This window comes from Camelus dromedarius, chromosome X (assembly GCF_036321535.1).
Source record: "Camelus dromedarius isolate mCamDro1 chromosome X, mCamDro1.pat, whole genome shotgun sequence".
NCBI lineage: Eukaryota > Metazoa > Chordata > Mammalia > Artiodactyla > Camelidae > Camelus > Camelus dromedarius.
Genome location: NC_087472.1, coordinates 36,180,045 through 36,201,350, shown reverse-complemented (window position 1 = coordinate 36,201,350; position 21,306 = coordinate 36,180,045). Strand labels below are relative to the sequence as shown.

Sequence of the window (21,306 nt, the reverse complement as noted above, 5' to 3'; positions counted from 1 at the left end):
TTCAAAAACAGTATTTCTTGGGCCTAGACCCACAACAAAACTCTTTCAGTGTGATTCTCATTAGATCTTTTAGATTAAATTATTTTATTTGTTTAACAAACATATATTTAGCCCTTCTTGTGTGCCAGGGGCTAGGAGTACAGCCATGTAGGAGGTCTGTAAGCTTTCTGGGCTTACAGTCTGGTGGTAGTGATTCACAGCACATATCAATAGGTAGTGATATGTACTGCAAAGAAAAATAAAGTACTTTAAAATTTTTGCTCAAACCATGAGATTACTAAATTGCAATAGCTACCACTAACCACTGGTAGACTCTATAAAAGAGTTAGTTACTGGGAAGATGGCCTCAGGAAGGGAACATTGTCTCTGACAGCCCTTAACAATTCCTACCTTCCTTTCCATCCTTTGGACGAAAATCTTGCTTTCTTGTATGGTTCTGAGGAATACTGATAGAGTTGGATTGTAAGGACACAAACACTTAAAGACAGACTGAAGAGGGGGAACAATCTCGCAACAAGTACATTTAGAATTGTGTTTATCTTTTATTCTCTAAGTGTAATGTCTTGCTTTATAGTGTGTTACATGAAGAACACTGAAAATAGATGGATTTTAAAGTATTGATTCAACTATACTATGTTTAACAAAACACAGTATAAAAAAGCAGCCTCCTCAGATGCTTCTAGTTTTATGGCATAACACTGGAGAAGAAGTTCTTTTTGATATAAGTGTTCTTAAAGTTTTGAAGAACAGGGAGTCTGCAAGTTGGAAAGAAGCCATTCTTACCATAAGGCAAATATACTTGAGTTTAATTTTTAAACTATAACTGCCATTTGACCTTAAATTAAGACAGTCTGTTTCCATTGTGGTGTTTTACTGGTTTAACAATGAGAACATTTAAAGCAGCTGCCACCAATTAAAATGATTCAGAAATGCTGGTTGTAAATAAATATTCTTGAAGTTTTAACTCAATGAAGTCAGTCTTTTTTTTTTTTTTAAGTGGTACTGTCTGTCTGGAAAGCAATTAGGTAAAATGAATCAAGAGCTCTGAAAAATGTTCATACACTTTGATCTGGTAATTATATTTCTAAAAAAAAATCTATCCTTAGAAAATAAATCTGAGATCTGGATAAACTTTAGTGCACAGAGATGTTCCCCACAGTTTTAAAAAGAAGGAAATGATTACCTAAATTATGGTACACCCATATGATGGAATATCATAGAGCCATTAAAATATTTTTGAAGACTCTTAACCGTGTAGGAAAATGTTTATGAAATACAGTGGAAAAACAAACTATACAAAACCTTGCAGTATGATCTTAACTATGTGAAAATATTCATAGAGAAAGGGGTGTCAGGAAACATTGTAAATTTTAATTTTCTTTGGGTTGTGAGATTATGTGTGATTTTTTATTTTCTTCTTTTTACTTTTCTGTATTTTCTTAAAATTTTTTTACAGTGAATATGCTTTACATTTGTAGTGAATAAAAATGTGTAAGTGTTTTGATCCTTTCTTTCAGTGGGATGTTTTTTATGAATACCCAGTCCATTTATATTATTATGACATAAAGATTTTCATCTTTAGAGCATTTCTTCTTTCTAGTGAAGTTTTATGTTTTTAATCTTCTGCTTATTTTAATTTTCATAATATACATAGTCAGTGTGAACAATTTATTTTGTGCTTGCTCTAATTTTCAGGTGTTCTTCTTTAAAGGCAGTAATTCAGTTCCACATTGGAATACTATTTTTTAGGTGGTTTATATCAAACAATGTATACATTCATAGTACGTGGTAAAGAGAGTTGATCCTGTAGCCACAGTTCCTGGGTCCAAGTCCTGGTCCTACCACTTCATAGCAATGTGACAATTGACAAGTTAATTGTCCTCTCTGATCCTTAGTTTCCCTATCAGTAAAATGGGGGGGTAATAGTAGTATCTACCTCATAGGGTTATGGTAGGGATTTAAAGAATTATAACATGTAAACACTTGAAAAAAGCCTGGCACATAGGAAATATTCAGTAAAATTTAGCTATTTTAGTAGTGTGTATATATATATATATATACACACACACACACACACACACACATATATATGCACACAAACATATGCATATTGTCATGATCATTTGCAAAATGTCCTTTTTATCTGTCTTATTCTTTTATACAGTTGTAATTTAAAAATGAAGATTTTTGTCTTATTTTCAGGTAATTAGTTTTCCTTTCATGCTTTGAAATTATTTTTTTAAGTTCCCGTATTTTCAGCAATAGAAAACTTGTTGATTTGTTTTCCAATCATATTTTCTTTTTCCGTATTTGGAACTGATGATCATTCAGGCGGGCTGGATGGAATGGCAGTTGGCTTTGCTCTTGTTATAAAAGAACTTCTGTTTTTATGTGAAGAGTTGGTGTATTCATTACCAGTTATTATCATCTATTAAATTATTTACCTTATTTACTAAAGTACCATTTTAGTAGCGAAGGAAGGGGGATGGGCAGGTAAGTGTGAGTGTACCGCAGAGTAATAAAACTACGTTTGTTTCATTTTAAACTCTGTAATCCAGACTTCTCTAATTCAAACTGCTCTTCCCAGACAGATTTGGGGTAAAAAGAGAGCTGTCTTTTAGTGAATAATGCACTGGGCTTACATATATATTACACATATATATATGTTATATTTTATATATATATATATATATATATATGTTACACTTACATATATTATGTAATTTTGTAATCCGTGTAACTTTTATTGTAAGTAAAATAATCATTAGGCAGTTTTTCTGTCTTACATTACAAAATGAGAAATGTGTTCCTATGGAAAACTATTTGGATTTGAGTGATTAACTGCTCTTTATAGTTATTTACAATAATTTTGCCTTTGCTCAGTTTCATTTCTTTGAAGAAGAGCTGCTTTTGTGGTATGTTTACATTGTCAGAATGAGGAAAGACGCTGAGAAAGTTTGAAAGCATGAAGCTGATCCCTGAAAGACTCTTTCTGATAAAAAGATTTTTCATCAGTCTAGCAGTATTCAGCTGAGACCAGTAGAGTCCAGAGATCTGTGTCTTTAATGGGAAGTTTAGTTAGTGTTTAATGCCAAGAAAAGGTGGGAGAGGTAGAGCTGATGGAAAATTATACATCCCCTGGTCTTTGGTTCTGCGGCTATATCAGAACGCAAGATAGAGTATGATGTTCCCTATGTGCATTTCAGATCTGAAAATAGAGAGCTCTAGTTTAAAATAAAATATATTTTTCATCTGTGGGATTTATCTAAAAAGCAAAGGTTTGGGGATTGTTCTTACCGGTTTTAAAGAAGACCAGGTGGACTCTAGAGAAAAAATTAGCTTTCAGGGATGAGCATGTTCAATAGCTCAGGTGGCAAATCTTGCTTTCTTGTTGTATTAATGTGATGAAGCCAAGTAGGTCACTGTCATTTCCAGACCCTAAACACCACCTTTGGCTCATTTGTTTTCTACCATGTACCTTGCAGTTCAGCTGGAGGCTTTTTAAACCAGAGCCTTTAAATATACAGAGGAAGTTGTTGTACTGATGCTTGTTGGTAGGGCTGCTGTGTTCTTTCTTATCTTCCCAGTGAGTTTGGAGCCTTTGTTTAGCTTCTGTTTCATTTGTTTACAAAGTTATAGGCTTTGAAGTAGGCAGTTATATAGGACTGCCTAAAGAGAAGTGTAAAGCAAGAAGGTAAGCAATTTTTCTCACTTCACTACCTTATTACCTCAGTTTCTTCGCCAGTGTCATTCATGGATTTTGCTTTTTTTCTCATAGGCTGTGCAGTGGCTTACTGCCATCCTAATCTTCTGTGGAAACTTACGTTCTGTGCCTCCCAGACTAAAAGCTGTTTCAACTTACTTTCTGACCATTGAACTTTCGTGGCATTGCCTGATATATTAGTGGGAAATTTTTAAAAATAACTTTTGATATGAGAATTTAATGGCACATATCACTGTATTTTTTCTGTTTGTTCCATGTTAAAAGATCTTTGTATGTCTGGTTTCCTTAATGTGGAATTCCTGTCCTTAGGTGACTGCCCTTCTGTAGATGTGGCACTATGATTACAAGACTTGTACTATTAAGACTGTGATAAACTCAGTGTTATCTAGTACAGTAGTGAGGCAAATAGCTGAGCCCTAAGGTTGTTTAAATCATCATAGCTGAAAAAACAGCCCTTTAAAAATAGTAATAACAAAACATAACCTACATCAGACATCATTCAAGATTATTAATAACTTCCTCAAGATTTTTTTAAGTGTTGTAAATAAGGTTGTTCAGTTTGCATTTACTTTTTTTTTAAACTTGAGGGAGAATAAGAGGAGTGAGCTATTTTTGGCATGGACTTAAAGAAGGAAATATCATTGTGACTGGTAACTGACACTTTTGTCAAGTTCAGTTCATACCTGACTGCTTTGATTTTTTTATTTCATTACTTTGGATTTTAGAGTTCCTGATTTGATATTTTTTAAGAGTGAAATCTCTAACCTTTTGGTTCTGAACAGTACATTGCCCCTGAAATTGGTTGAGTCACTTCATATTCTTCTAAAAGTGCACCAGCTGTCAAAGCTGAAGAGATCTGTCCCTTTTGCTTTCGGCTTCCTGAACCATTTTCTTGCTTGCTGTAGTCATCTACTATTTGTGGTAGGCTTTTTCCACATTTAATATGTGAAACCTACCACAGAGTTTGACCCTTAAAGTGACTCAGTGTTAAAAGGCTTTGAGACTTCCACTTTGATCCATGAAGGAGTAACTGTAATAAGACTTGTTCCCTTCTGCCTTGCATACTCCATAAACAACTTGGAGCTGGACAAAATATCTGAAACAACCATTCTCAGACATTGGCAACAGGTAGCACAGGAGTGTGTGATCCCTGATTAAAAGGGAGCAAATGAAACGAGCCCTACAGTCACCTGGGCTTTTTGTCTGCAGGCAGTTTCTGGACTATAGCATTGTGAGAGGGAACCCAAGCAGAGCATGCAGTCTTATTGAATTGATGAAACAGAGATAGGAACTCAGGGAGGCCTACCTAAGTGGCAGGAATTTGTAGAGCAGAGTACTCCAGAAATCGGCATAAATGTCCCCTTTATCTTTGGCTGAATTATGAATCTGTGCATGTGTTGAGAGAAATGCAGTGGGGCCAGGCAAAAGACTATTGCTCAGAAGCTATAAGCTGAAAATTCATCAGAGCTCATAGAGGACTGGTAGACATTTGAGTTCCTACAGCAAGAGTTGAGAGACCTTGTTGAACGCCCAGAGCATTTAATAGAGACCCCAGAAGGATCATTCCTTAGTAGTAGAGCTAATGTAGCCCTAGAGTAAAGGGTACTTTGAACCTGGACTAACAAAACTTAAAACCAAGTCTTAAAAAAGAATTATCCACAAAAAATTTAGATGCACAACAAAACAAGCTTCAGTACTCTTTGATGGAAGACAGTAAAAGCAAAACACTCAAGAATATAATGATTATAATAGCTGATATCCAAAAAATTACTGGACATTCCAAGAAGCACTAAAATGTGACCCATAACCAAGAGGAAGTCAGTCAATAGAAACAGAACCAGAACTAACAGTTATAGAATTAGCAGATGAGGACATTAAAACAGCCATGACAGTATGTTTAACAATTGAAAGAAAAACATGAATATAATGAAGAAAGAAATTGAAGACATATAAAGAATCAAATAGAACTTCTGGAGCTGAAGAGTATAGTATATGAAGTGACAAATTCACTGGATGAGATTAATAGCAGATTAGACTGCAGATGAAAGCATCAATGAATTTGAAGATACAACAATAAAATTATCCTCTCTGAAGGAGAGAATGGGAAAAACTGAAGAAAAGAAAGAGAAAGCCTTAGTCAACTGTGGGACAATACGAGCAAACTAATATACATGTAATTGAAGTCCCAGAAGGAAAGGAGAGAGAGGAATAGGCAGAAAAAAATAGTCGAAGAAACAATGGCTAACATTTTATGATTGGAAACGATAAATTCATAGATCCAGGAAGCTCAGACAACCCTACGTGCAATAACCACAAAGAAAACCACTCTAAGACTATTATGAACAGATTGCTGAAAACCAGTGATAGAGTGAGCATTGAAAAGAAGCTAGAGGAGAAAAGAAACATTACATATGGAAGAACAAAGATAAGAAATCATACACATCTCATCAGAATCAATGCAAGTGAGAAGACAATGGAATGACATGTTTAAAGTGCTGAAAGAAAAAGTACTGTCAACCTCAAATCCTATCTCCAGTGAAAATCTTAAAAATTAAAGCAAAAATAAGTGAAGGTGAAATATATTTTTTTCAGACAAAAACTGAATTGTCACCAGCAGACCTGAACTACAAGAAATATTGAAGTTCTTCAGGCTGAAGGAAAATACCAGATGGAAACTTGGATCTCTAAAAGTAATGAAGAGTTCCAGATAAGTGTGGTAAGTGTGGGATAAATATGAAAGACTTTTTTTCTCATTTTAGAATTTTTTAAAAAGTTAGCTTTAAAGCAAAATTAATAAGTCATCATGGAATTTATAAGGTATGTAGATGTCAAAGGTATGACAATAGCCCCAAGGCATGGAAGGAGTGAAATGAAAGTATGCTTTCATTGAAAGTATGCTAAAGTCCTTATGTTGTGTGTGTAGTGATGTAATATTACTTGAAAGTAGTTTGCAGTAAGTTAAAGATGCATCATTTGCAACCTGGAATAACCACCAAAAAAGGTATAATTAATAGGTTAATAATGGCTATAAAAATGAATGATAAACTATACTTATCTAATCCAAAAGAAGACAGAAAAAGAGGATCAGAGAACAGATGGGAAACAGAAAACAAAAATCAAATATAAAGAACACAGCAATATCAAAGTTACATTCAATATAAGTAGTCTAAATACTCCAATTAAAAGGCTGCATTAAAATGCAAGACCCAACTATGTACTACTATCTATAAGAAACCCACTTTAAGAATAAAGGCACAGAGGTTCAAAATAAAAAGATGGAAAAAGATATATCATGCAAGCACTAATAATAAGAAAGCTGGAGTGACTATGTTAATATGAGATAAATTAGACTTCAGGATGAGGGGGGGACATTTCATAAAGATAAAGTGGTCAATTCATCAAGAAAGCAATAATCCTAAATATGTATGCTCCTAACAGAGCCTCAAAATACATGAAGAAAAAAAAAACAGATACAAGTGAATGGATAAATAGACAAAACCACAGTTACAGTTGAATATTTCAGTACTCTCAGTAACTGATAGATTAAGTAGACAGAAAAGTCAGTGAAGAGATAGAGAATCTGACCAATACTTTCTACCAACTATACCTAACTGACATTTATTATAAAACCCTGGGCCTAACACTACCAGAATACATTTTCTTTTCAAATTTACTTGGTACATTCATTAAGAATTCTAGGCCATAAAACAGACCTCAGCATATTCAAAAGAATTGAAATAATACAGTTTGTTCTCTGACCAAAATGGAATTAAATTAGAAATTCACAAAAAGCCATCTGGAAAATCCTCAAATATCAGGAAATTACACAGTTTACCTTTAAATAAATAATTGTCAAAGAAGAAATTATAAGGGAAATGAGAAAATATTTTGAACTAAATGATAATGAAAACACAACATATTAAAACTTGTGGAATGCAACTAACAGTGCTCAGAGGGAAATTTACAGCTTTAAAATAAGGAAGATCTAAAGTCAATAATCTAAGATTCCACCCTAAGAGGCAAGAAAATGAAGAGCAAATTAAACCCCAAGTAAGTAAGAGGAATAAAATATTAGAAGAGTAGAAATCAATAAAAATAGAAAACTAACAATAGGAAAAAAAATCAACAAAATCAATAGCCAGCTCTTTGAAACAATCAATAAAATTGATAAACCTATAGCTAGACTGGTAAAGACAAAAAAGAGAGAAAAGACACAAATTACCAATATCAGGAAGGAAAGAGTAGATATCACTACAGATTCGATGGACATGAAAAAGATAATAAGGGAATATTGTGAATAACTTCATGCCAGTAAATTCTAAACTTAGATGAAATGGAAGAATTCCTTGAAAGACACAGATTACCAAAATTGACTCAGAAAGAATGAAAAAATCTGAATAGCCTTGTATCTATTAAAGAAATTAAATTTGTAATTAAAAATTATCCCACAATTAAAATCTAAGCTTCAATGATTTCAATCGTGAATTTTATTAAATATTTAAGAAACAAGTTAACCAAACTTGTAAAAAATAGAGAATTCTTCCCATCTCACTCTGTGAGGCTGGCATCACCATGATACCAAAAACTGACAAAGATATTACAAGAAAACCACAGACCAGTGTTCCTTATGTACATATACAAAAATCCATCACCAAATATTAAAAAATAAAAAAAGAACCTCAATCTTTACCTTACAGTATACACAAAAAGTAACTCATAATGGATTATAAACCTAAATGTAGAAGCAGAAATTATAAAACTCCTGAAATAGAATGGGAGAAAAACTTCATGACTTTTGGATAAAGATTTCTTTTATTGGACACAAAACCATGAACCAGAAGAGAAAAACTGATAAAAAATAAACTTCATCAACATAAAAAACGTGTGCTTTTCAGAAGATACCATTAGGAAAACAAAAAAGCAGACCACAGACTAGAAAATTATATTTGTAGTACATTTATGTGATAAAGATTGTTTTCCAGAATATATTTTCTAAAAACCTACAACTCAATAAAAAGAAGAAAAACAGTCCAATTTAAAAATGAGTCAATGAGTTGAACAAACACTTCCCAAGAGAAGATACGTGAATGAATATTAAGTACTTGAAGAGTTGCTCAATATTCTTAGTTATCAGGGAGCTGCAAATTAAAACCACAACGACATATCCCTACACATTAACTTGAATTTTTTAAAAAAAGACAATATCAAGTATTGATGTGGTTGTGGAACCACTCATACAGTACAGGTAGGAATGTAATTGGTACAGCTACTGGAAATTGGTACAGCCAATTGGAAAATAGTCTGGTAGTTTCTTATAACGTTAAGCAACACCTACTCATGGCTCAGCAGTTTTCTTTGTGGGTGGTTACCTAAGAGGAATGAAAACTTATGTTCACACAAAAATTTAAATGCAAATGTTATCGTAGCAGCTTTATTTATAATAGCCCCAAACTGGAAGCAACCCAAATATCCATCAGCAACTGAGTAAATAAACAAAAATTGTGGTATATCTACTCAGTGGACTATTACTTAAAAATAAAAAGGACCAAACAACATGAATGGCTATCAAAAGCATTATTCTAAGTGAAAGAAGCTACACACAAGACTACATATTTGCATTATTCCACTTACATGAAATTCCAGAAAAGGCAAAGCTATAGTGACCAAAAGCAGATCAGTGTTTGCCAAGCCAAGGTCCGGGAGGGGAGGGAATTGATTGTAAAGAGACACACAAGGGAACTCTTTGGGGTGATAGAAATGTTCTGTACCTTGATTGTGGTTTAGGTTACCTGTATGTACACGTTTGTCAAAATTCATTGGATTTTACACTTAAAATGGGTGTTTTATTGTATATAAATTATGCTTTAATAAAGGTGATTTTTTAAAAAGAAAGCACTCTGGAGGTGAGGATGTCAATTCTGTGTTAAGAAAAAAAAAACCCTTAATCTCTTGGATATTTAATGATAGATTTTCTTGAAAAGTGTTTTCTGAAAGGTGAAAAAGGAAGGGAAGAAAAAAAACCAAAGGCGACAAAAGCTGTCCTGATAACAATATGGCCTCAGTTGAGTACTTTGTCCCTAGATCCGCCTTTCTTCTCCCTAAAATGAGAAAGCCTTGCCGAATTCCTGCTGCAAAGCTGAGTCTATCCAGCTCCTTTCCCCCAAAGGAACAAGTACAAGGACCTTAAAATCAAAACAGTTACCTTTCTAAACCCGGAAAACATGTGAAAAACAAATACATCACAGTTTATTGCAGATCTTACTTACTAAGCTGGCACATTACATGAGCTCTCCTTGGAATGGGAAACAAGATAATCTAGAATGAAGAAGCTGAATAACTCTCCAGCTGTTTTTATATTAGTGTTTAAATCAATCAGCATGTTTATTTCCTGTGACACGCTGGTAGAAGATAGGTCATTAGCTGGGGAGGTAAGATTAAAGGACAAACCCAAACCAAACCAAACCAAAACAACCTCCTTGGTTGTTTTCATTGTTTTGTTTTAAGTGTTATGAATTCCCTCACCATCTGGCATACAAATAGTCAAATGGAAGCACCAAATAGTTCCATAAAAGTTTTTAATGGCATAAAAAAAGTAAAAGTTGACCATATCAATCAATATTCATTCTAAAACCGCTGGATCTAGTTCTAGTTCTTTAGTTTTGCTTATATTGAATCTAGACATCTTAGGACTTCAGTAGAAGGTCATCCTTTTTGGCCTGGTCTCTTTTATATTAAAATAATTAAGTCTTTTCATGATAAAGGCTGTCTCAAACTTTAGAGTTCTTTGAACAAATGGTTTCAGAATAGGAATTTCAAATAGAAATTATTTTATTTTGGAAATCTGTAGTAATTTGTCAGTTAAAATTTACTTAATGAGTTAGATTTTCAGATAATAAAGATTTGTGATTTGTTCCTGTTATCAGAAAAAAACCCCAGCTACTTCATCCTTCAAATGCTGCCATATATTAAATTTAATACCCACTGCAGTGTAAACTAATAAGAGAAAATATGAGCAAATACAGTGTTTTTTTCCAATGCAGGTAGCTGTTCTCATCTAATTCAGGGCTTTAAAAATGAAAATAATAATGAGACTGTCTCAGTGTATCAAGCCTGAGACTGATTTTTTTTTTAATTTACTGAAAATTGTTGATTTGGTTTTGCTAAAAGGAAGAAATGGTCCTTTCAGTTCAAAAATTGGCAGAATCAAGCTAATCCCTTGGAGTATGCTTGTGATTTGGCTGGTTGTATGTCGGTGGTGATTACCCTTGATTTACAAGACACACACACACACACACACACACACACACACACACACACACACACACACACACACACACACACACCACTCTGTCTCTGTCTCTGTCTCTCAACCTTCCCAATCATCTATAAGACTTTAGACTGCTTCTGTTCCTGTGGCATTTGCCAGTTAAATTAGCATTATATTTTTAAAAAAGAATATAATGCTGCTATGATAGAATTTCTGGGATCACCAGGCAGAGAAAAGTACTGAAAGATTGGTAATTCCTGATTCCCACTTGCAGGTATTTGTGGTCTTCTGTGCTGACCCATGCTGTCTGTTTAAGTAGTGTCTCCTTATTTCCCTAAGCCCCATGGATACAGGCTAGTTACAAAGGTTGGAGGGAGGAGTATTTTATAAGGCTGTAACAGTGATTTAGTGTATTTTCCTTATCTGCCGTAAAGGACTGGTGTGGATGAGAAAGTGTAAAATGCATTGGAACCTTTCCTTACTACCCACGTCTGCCCCCAGTATACCTCCTCCTGTCCCTTTCAAGGCTTCCTATCAATTTGAATTTCAAATTATCTGAAAGACTTAAGCTTCATTCATTCATTCATTCATTTAAACACCTCATTAAGTGATATGAATTACTTAAACAATCACCAATAATAGTATAGAAGCTTGTATATTTGGTCTAGGGTTTCTAGGTTGATCCAGCATTTCCAGGTTATCCTGGTATCATCTCAGCTAATTTCTCTTTCCCCTCAGGAGAGGAGGAGGAGGAGACTTGTACTTATGCTCATCTGTGTGGTACTATGTAGTATTCATGGGGTTTTCCTATTCCTTAGAAGACATCAAGGTTTGCTACTCACAATTTCTTTCCCTGTACTGAGGAATAAATTCAATCAGTAGTAAGAAAATTTGGAGAACTAGCCAGGTTCTAACACTAACCAGTTAACCCTGCAGTTAGTCTCTCTGGATAGCTTTTTGTTTTTCATCTGTAAAATGAAGAGGAAATAGATAATCTCGTAAAAGCTCGCTCAGCTAATAACCTTAGATACCTTATTATGTAAACTTCAAACTGCTAAAACTTTTGTTAGGGATTTGCTATGGACTGAGTTGTGTCCCCACAAAATCCATGTATTGGAACCCTAATCCCCAGTGTGACTGTATGTGGAGACAGGGCCTATAACGAGGTAATTAAGGTTAAATGAAGTCATAAGGATGGGGCCGTGACACAATAGGGTTAGCGTCCTTATGAGAGATACTACAGAGCTCGTGTGCATGCTCACTCTCTTTCTGAAGCTCAGAGGAAAGGCCATGCAAAGACAAAGCAGCCATCTACAAGCCAGGAAGAGAGCTCTCAGAAACAGAACCCTTCTGGAACCTTTATCTTGGACTTTCTATCCTCCAGAACTGTGAGAAAATAAATTTCTGTTGTTTAAGCCATCTACTCTGTGGTATTTCGTTATGGCAGCTCGAGCAGACTAATATGGGGTTTAACCATACTGAGTGTATTTTTACAGATTGAATCTGTTGTTTATATAGTTCGGATATGAGATATATAGCTTCTTTGTGTTGAGATAAGACATGAAAGGTTTTAACCTGGTTGTGGAAGGAAGACGCCTCCATTTCTGTTTTTCTCTGAGCTTTTAGATCCTGGGGAATTATGGCTTTAAGTTGGCTGCCATGAGTAATACAGTTGAATTTTTTATCTAAGTTGGTGAGGAACTTGAGTACAGTTGAAAAGCAATCATTTTTTGGTGGCAGAAGAAAAGAACCAAGCTAGGGGGCTTCTCACTTTTCCCGTATCTACCTACAATATAATTAACCTTATTGAATACCCCTGTTGTAGTAATTAGTATATTGGTAGAGATGGATATTATACTGTTAATGTTACCATCTCCAAATTTCATTCTAAGGAATCTAATTCTAAGGAAGAGCAGGTTGCCAGAGTAGGAACTTGTGAACATCTAAGGCTATTTTTAAACCTCTGTTTTTGCCTTGGTATGACGGAAGGGATAGGATTTATGGTAAAATATTAAGGAAATATGCCTTTTTCATAGTTGTACCCCTCTCCCACAAACATATTTCTGATCTCTCCTGGTCTGCATCAATAGAAGAGTCTCAGAAGGGTGTAGGAAGTGGCATACAACTTGGATTAGGGAGTATCTTGCTCAGCTTTACTTTGCATTTCTGTACTTCTGCTGATTCCATGCAGATTTCCCTGAGAGTGACTACTGACCTCATAGTATTGGCCGCCAGTTAGCAGGGAAGATTCACCTAGATTAGATGGTTACTTCCTGTTCCTGTCTACAGACTTGGAAAAGTGGAGAGAATTTACTTTCCTCTAAACATTTCTCAGAACATCGTGGCACAAAATGTTCAGAAGGAGGAAAATTCTTTAAAAAGCTATGTCTGGTTACCTTCAGATAAATGTTTCCATTAATATTTCATTTCATTTTGAGCCCTTCTGGTTTGTAGTATTTTTTCAGTGTACGTAGGTGGCCTCAAACCATATGGGATAAGTATTTTCCAAAAACATTCACTCTTTGTCTTACTAGGAACTGTTTTCCTTATTTCCTTGTCATTAAGTAAGCAGCTCCTCTCAACAGGCTTTAATCCCTTTTTCTGCTTTGATCTGTCTCTGATAATGCTGATGTCTTATGTCCTTTTGAGAACTCATACATGTTTTAATAATGCACTTAAGAATGAAATTGCCTATTTCTTCCCCCTGTGTGTTGGGAAAAGAAAAATTTTTGTTGCTATTTTTAGATAATATGTATTGAATGTTCCCATAGTCGTTGCCCTGTATGAAGTAGTTATCACACACCAGATATAATCTCTTGTGCTCAGTGATGGTTATTCTGTTTCAGTCTGCCTTAAAATGCTTTACTTCCCAAGTTCTTTTCCTCATTAAATGTTGCTTGTAGATATTTTGGGTTTTTTAAAATTTCCAAATATATGTTCTTTATAAAAAGACATTGGATGAGCATTTGTAAATGAGGAATTAGAATCCCAGATTTTGAAGGAATAGTTTTATTCTGTCTACTAAAAATCTGATTTCTTCCATCTTCAGGCATCTGTCCTAAACACAGTGGGTTTGGCAAGTAGCAATCCCTCCCATCTTTGACACAGATACTTCCCTGCAATACCAACCCCCAAAGTGGATGTTGCCTGGGGCAGGTAAGGAACAGGGAGAGTACAGACGATTCTGCATCTCCTCTTCCTCTTATGAGGGCTCTTGAGAACATATACTCAACAGTGCCTAAAACCCATAGAGTGTTAAATCTGGAAGAGACCGTAGCAAGTTATCAAGACTGTCAGACTACTTCCTGGTCTCTGAAAGTGTGCACTTTTACATCTCCATGTCCTTGTTTACTATGAAATGCCTTGCTCGCAGGCTAGGAGTGCCTGGCAAAATGCAGCTTATCCTCTAGCACTCTACCCTCTGAATGAGTCATCTCTTTAGCAGTCATAGCATAGCATAATAAGAAACTGTGTGTAATTTCTCCCACTATGTGTTTGAATGCCCTCCAAAGTATTTTATAATGTAGTGTTTAATGGTGTTCTTTTTTTATTTACGCTACAAATTTTGCATGTTTTCTTGAATAGATAGGATGATAGTAACAACGATGTCCGTATCTATTTTAGCAGGATAAATAAGAGGATTGAAGGTAAAGTACTTTTAAATGACTTTCATGTTTTCGATGGGAAATGAATTCACTCATACTTTTAGGTTTCTTACTCAAGTCACTGAGGAAGAGAATATACAAGTTAGTTCTGTGTATTGAGAAGCCATTATGGTACTTTAAAGACATGTTATTATACATGTTACAGTGTGATTAACTTTGTTCTGAATCTGCCTGTCTTACATAGAGATCTTTTGTATAGGCATTGTTATGGAAGAGGATTGATATCTTACTGTCCATTTATGATTGCTGATGTTGACTCTACCAAGTTAGAAAGTGAAAAACGAAGAGGTGGAATTCATCTTTAAAGATAATGTATGTGAATTTTAGGATGCTATATTTGTATGAGTAATAGAAGAATTGGTGAGAAGGCGATCCCATTTAATTCTTGTCTTGCTGATCAACTCTTAGTCAAGAGCAATTAGAGAAAATTTTCAACTGCAGCCTTAGCATCTTGTCTCAAGTTATAAGATAGTACATATGATAGGGAAAGCAAAAAACCTGGATTTCACCTTTTGCTTTTTTTTTTTTAGTACCTGTAGTGTAGGTCATCCAGCACTTGAATATTAACATTGACAAAACTTGGCCTTATACTTAGTCATCTTTTCAGTGCCTCTGGGCATTTGACTCTTGGAAGGAGGTAATTCTTAGTACTGCTCCCTGGTTTGTGTACATTATTTGGGAACCTGTCTGCCATTGTGGTTACCTGTCAGAACACAGAATCATTTAAATGTTTGAGGTGGGTGATTAAAGTGCTTGAACAGGATATCTTTTCCCCCAACTGCCAATGACTGACTAGAGAGTCCTTTAAAGAGAGAATGTCTTCTCAAACTCAACAGCATATTAAAAGAAATACATGACATATGGTATATCCTTCTAAAATTTAAATTTTTAGAAAGCAGAAATGTATTCTATTATACCAATAATACTGTGAATACTCTCATTAACAGGAACCATCCCCAACTGTAGGGTATTAATCTTTTTACAAAATACCCAAAAATGTATAAATTATTTCATTAAAACTGACAAAGTTGCTTCTATTCAGAAAATATTTTTTTTTTAATTGAAGTACTGTCAGTTACAATGTGTCAGTTTCTGGTGTACAGCACAATGTCCCAGTCATGCATGTACATACATATATTCGTAGAAAATAATTGTTTTTAAACTTAACCGTTAACTGAGGCTGTCAGTGCTTTGCTGCAGAATCCAATCTACCGTATTAAACTTCATTTAAAACTGTATTACCTTCTTAAAACAATAACCAAAAAAAACTAAATTACCTTCTGGTTGCTGTCTTATTATAATTGATACTTGAGCTCTTGTGTTTATTGGCAATAATTTTATCTAAAAATTAAAATACATTTTATGGCTTCAATTACTTGGTTAATATTTGCTATTGTCCTTCACTCTCTGAGCCCTACTCATTCTTCTGGGCCAAGCTGAAGATGATCAAACTCAACATTTTCTTATATTTCAGTAGCTTAATTTATGGCATTTTGGACATGGCTTACAGCACTTACTTCCTTTTGCCTCATGTTAGTTAGCTGTGAACATGCCTCCTGCCTCCTGCACTGGCTCCTAGGAAGCAAACACTGTATCTTAGGCAACTTTGTATCTCCAGTAGCAGCTTTCACAGTGCTTTGCACCCCTCCCCTAATACACTCAGTAAGTATATATTGGAACTGTTGATTTTTTTTTTCCCCTTGATTTTCTCGACCAGACTTAGGAATCAATCAGGGACTTGAGGTTTAAATGAGAAATCAGGCAGTAATGACTCTGTAGTCAAGATTGCCCAGGTTTGAGTTACTACTTCATCATGTATTAACTGTGAGGCTGCCTCATTTGTAAAATAGGAATGTTAGTATCAGCATCCTAGAGTTGTTGATGAGGATTAAGATAGATAACCTATTGAAAACATTTATTGGGCTTCCTAATATGTAGGATACACTCAATACAGTATAGCTATAATTATTGCTAAATGCAGTCCTTTGGGCTAGAATTTAAGCCCCTGAGGGCCTGTCATCTGGTCTTTATATCTCAGGCACCTAACCTTGCATATGGTAAATGCTCAATAAATACTTCCTTGAATTGAATTGATTGATTTACCCTATTTTTATCTTCCATTACAGCCCACTGTTTGTAACATGGAAGATTGGTCGAGACAAAAGATTGCGTGGATGCATAGGTACTTTTTCTGCCATGAATTTGCATTCAGGACTCAGGGAGTACACACTTACCAGGTGAAGACCAATTTTTGTTACCTCTGCTTCTACGTTAAAAAAAAAAAACTTATGAAACTTGAACCTGATACCTTAACTCCTTTTCCTTTACTAAATTGTCAACATTCTTGACTCCTTTCATGTCAGATTTTTTCTTCTCTTCAACCATTTGTCTTATTTCTGGTAAATGTTATTGATATGTATTACCATAATATAAAATACTATGATTACATGTATTCTGCCATAGTTGTTTTAAAGTGTTTTTTTTTTCCTTTCAATGGCCGGTTTATTTTGTATAAACTGAAAATCAATGACCAAATATCTGTGGATTACTTAAATGTATTATTTTCATAACAGTCATTGTATCTTCTTTGTTAGGCTTTAAAAGAATCGTTGATGTCTATTTCATGTCACACATTTTGTTACACTTTAAATACTTTTGAAATTGAAGGGAGAACCTAAGAAGAAAGTGATGCCACAGCCTGACAGCATGATCATTCACATTCACACTTTACCCAGAATTAATTGTAGCTTACTTCCTTTGTTTTCTCTAACAAAAGGACAAAGTAATGAATGCCTCATTACAGTTTGTTAAGACTTTGTTCTTAATTTCTGAACTCACAAAAGGCTATCTAGCATGCCATCAGATTTTTTTGGTTCAAGTTTAGATTTCTAGCAAATTGTGTTCCAAAATTATTTCAAAAGAAGAAAATTCCTTGAATAATAAGCTATTAGTAAAGGAATTTCCTGTTTTTCACATTTCAGGGTGATTATCTGATACAGTTTCTATAGTTGTAATGTGCACAGTGTCTGTCCAATAAGAAATTGGCTCCTGCTGACTATTGGTACCTGGGGCAAGTTGTTCAATCTTCAGTAGATAAAGTAGCAGTTACAGTATTTTGTTCTATATATTTAATAGGGATATTAGGGAGATGCAAGGGAATGAAATAATAATCAATCATTACTTTACTTTAGGATCATTGTTTTACTACAGAATTGTGTAAATGCAGCTCATAACACCAGTTAATAAAATGCTTGTAACTGAGTTTAGTATTCTTATATTTGAAGATGTAGCTCATAGTTACAGGGTTTTCTTAGCTTACACTGAAGCCCAGAAAGAAAAGCAAAAGCTTGGAGGGTCACATTTATTCTTAGATTTTCACAGGTAATAGAAGTTGGGTGTTTGGACTTGATTAAATAATATACAGGCAGTAAAGGAGCTGGAACACATATTCTGGAAATAACTACAACTTGCTAAAGATAGTACAAGCGCAAGTCTAGGCATGTTAGATTTTTTTTTACCCTGACATGAAATACCATGGACTCATCTGGGGACTTTAGTAAATTCTGCCAGTGACTATCTTTTTGGAATGGGTGCATATGAAATTACTCTTCTAGCTAATCAAAGACAATTTATTATACATTTCCTAAAATAACTTGTTATGAGAAATACTGGTTCCTTTGTATTGCTTTAAGAAAAAAAAGAAATCTATGGGCAAATAAATTTTGGGAACACTAGTTAAACAAATTTAAACAGCTCTGCTCACTGTAGGATTTCTCAGAACCTTTTATGTTAATAGTGTGGTGAATCTCTGAGAGATACAAAATGCAGTATTTCCCAGACTTTTTTGCCTCCCTTTTATCTTCTCACCCTCGTGTTTTATGCCATTGGTATTCTAAGAAACACATTTTCAGAAACAGAAGTCTATTATAAAATTTCTATTTCTCTTTACAGTTTGTACTTTCTAAGGAAATTGGGGCAGAAATCCCAGTATCAAATATATACTTTAGAAATCCTTAGTAGTAGTAACTGTAGTAGCAATTTGGTTTTGTTTAAAGAAAATATGAAATTCTTTTGCCCACATTGATAAAAAGGGATGAAAATATCCAACTTTTCTGGACTTGTGGCTCTGCCTCCTAGGGTAATTACCAGAAGAATTACAGCATATCTTTCTGACAATAATGTGATTCTGAATAAGTCATTCAAATAGTTGAACTTGGAAATTTGCCTGTATTTGTGTATGTGGTTACCCTCATTGTAGTCTATGGCTCTTCCTGTTTACTTTTCAGCTTTTTCCCTCGTGTTTCTATACAACTTCCTGAAATCATACCCAGCACGTGAGAGAGACGTGTGTTTGAGTGTGTATATAGGCATATACATACCTGGCCTTCTCATTCTTGTTTGGCTTAATTTCTTTTGCTCAGTATGATATTAAGAATGAAGTTATTTGGAAGAGATGAACAAAGAAAACAAGTCTCAAAATATACTGTTGCTTATTTTCTCTGGATTCATTTTAGAGTCAAAACGGTAGAGTCATTTTAAAAAGCTGCAGTCTAATGTCTCTCAGTCCCATAGGTTAGTCATCATTTCTACATGCTGTTGTTACTAGTGGTATTCATAGTTACCGTTTATGAAGAACTTACTCCATGTCAGACACTGCAGAGGAGCTTTCTATGCATGGTCCTCACAACAACTCTTAGTATTAATATTCACATTTTAAAAAATGAGGAAACTGAGATTTAGAGAATTTAAATAATTTATCCACCCACACATCTAGTAAGTGGTAGAACCAGGATTCAAACCCAGGTCATCTGACTGCAAAGTCCAAGCTCTTAACCGCTGCATTTAAGATAAGACAAAATAAAAATTTCTGATAATGTATGTTTTGCAGGTTCATCATGCAAGTAATGAATCTGGAAGCAGGTTCTTATAAATTGTATAAACCATGGATCAATAATTCTTCAAAAATTCTAGCTCGGAGTTAAGACTGAAATTTTAGAACATTATTTTAAATTCCAGAAAATCCATAGATGGGATTATAGAAAGTATATAACTCAGGGTCAGAAGAAACTTGACTTGGATTAATGTTATAAAAATGATAGTGCTTATTAAAAAATATAATACTGTATGATATGAAATTGTGTTCTTTGGCTGCATGAAAATAATGGACTAGACTTCAAGAAGAATATGATTTTTCTGAACATAACAACTGGTGATTCTTGGAGTCTGGTCTTCCAGTCTTAAAACCCATAAATCACAAAACTTACAAATGGAAGCAAATGAACTTAGAGGGGGTTTGGGATAAAAGGAAAGGAGAGAGAAAAACAAAGAATAAACAGTGAAATTGAAGACTCAGCAAGTATAGGTGTCTTTTTTAAAAAATCGTACTATCTGGTTATTCACTCTCTTCATCTGTTCTCAGAATGTTGCTCAGCTATATTCTTTATTTTTTATTGCAAAATATACATAACATGAAATCTACCATTTTAACCAGTTTTAAGTGTATGGTTCTGTGGCTTTAAGTACATTCACATTGATATGCAACCATCCACCATTCATCTCCAGAACTTTTTCATCTTCTCCAGCTAAAATTCTGTACCCACTAAGCACTAACTCCCCATTTCCCCATCCCCCAGCCCCTGGCAACCATCATTCTACTTTCTGTCTCTATGAATTTGACTCCTCTATGTGCCTCAAGTAAGTGAAATCATTCAGTACTTGTCCTTATGTATCTGGCTTATTTCATTTAGCATAATGTCTTCAGGGTTCATCCATGTTGTAACATGTGTTCGAATTTCTTTCCTTTTTAAGGCTGAATTATATTCCATCATATGTATCTGCCATATTTTGTTTGTCCATTAATCCATGCATGGACACTTGAGTGACTTCCACTTTTTGACATGACAAATAATGCTACTATGAACATGAGCATGCAACAGTCTATATGAGCACTCTTTCTTCTTTTAAAAAGCCAACCATTTTGTAGAAGACAATGATCTAGTTTGTTTGTGCTCTCTTAATCTCTAAAACCGAAATGTAAAAAAATCACCAGGTACTTTTTACATTAAATGCCTATCCTGGATTAAGCTTTTATTTATAAATATATATACTGTTCTAAAATGAAAATACTTGTCATTGTCAAGTTGTATGTTCTCCTAGTTGAAATTTTAATTTATTGTAGACTGAAATAAGACCTTATAAATAGGCTGAGAATTTCTCCCAACTGTAAAAATACGTACCTTCTCTGTAGGTAGCAGGAAAACTTTGGGAGAATTACAACATGTAACTATCAAATAGACTATTATTTCCTTGACCTTGGAGACTCTGGATAAAAGCCTAAAAGATGATAGCAAATAAGAAGCAGAATGGAGAGCTCAGAATTAGTGATAGAAATTTCTCCATGGTGACAAATCAAAGCTCACAAATTAGTGTATTTGTTAGTGGCCAAAACTTCAAAATAAAAATATTCCATGTCCCAGTTAAAGAAAAACAATTTCTAATATTTACCAAGCTACTTGCATTTATGCCTTTTACATGTTAGAAAGCAGAGATAAATTTATTTACTCTTTTTTAGCACTTAGATTATATGCTTTTATAGAAAAGAGAATCACAATTAATACAAATGAACACAAACATCTTGGTCAAAGAAAATT

The 21,306-nt window shown here is 34.4% G+C and overlaps 1 protein-coding gene across 1 annotated transcript in view; it reads left to right on the top strand.

Moving 5' to 3' along the window:
* The window catches only part of AMMECR1 (AMMECR nuclear protein 1), a 102,767-nt gene that overhangs the window by 31,097 nt on the left and 50,364 nt on the right, over nt 1-21,306 (top strand). Inside the window, exon 2 of the mRNA XM_010985018.3 lies at nt 16,783-16,893. Coding sequence (XP_010983320.3) covers nt 16,783-16,893 — 111 coding nt within the window. The remainder of the gene's footprint in view (nt 1-16,782; nt 16,894-21,306) is intronic.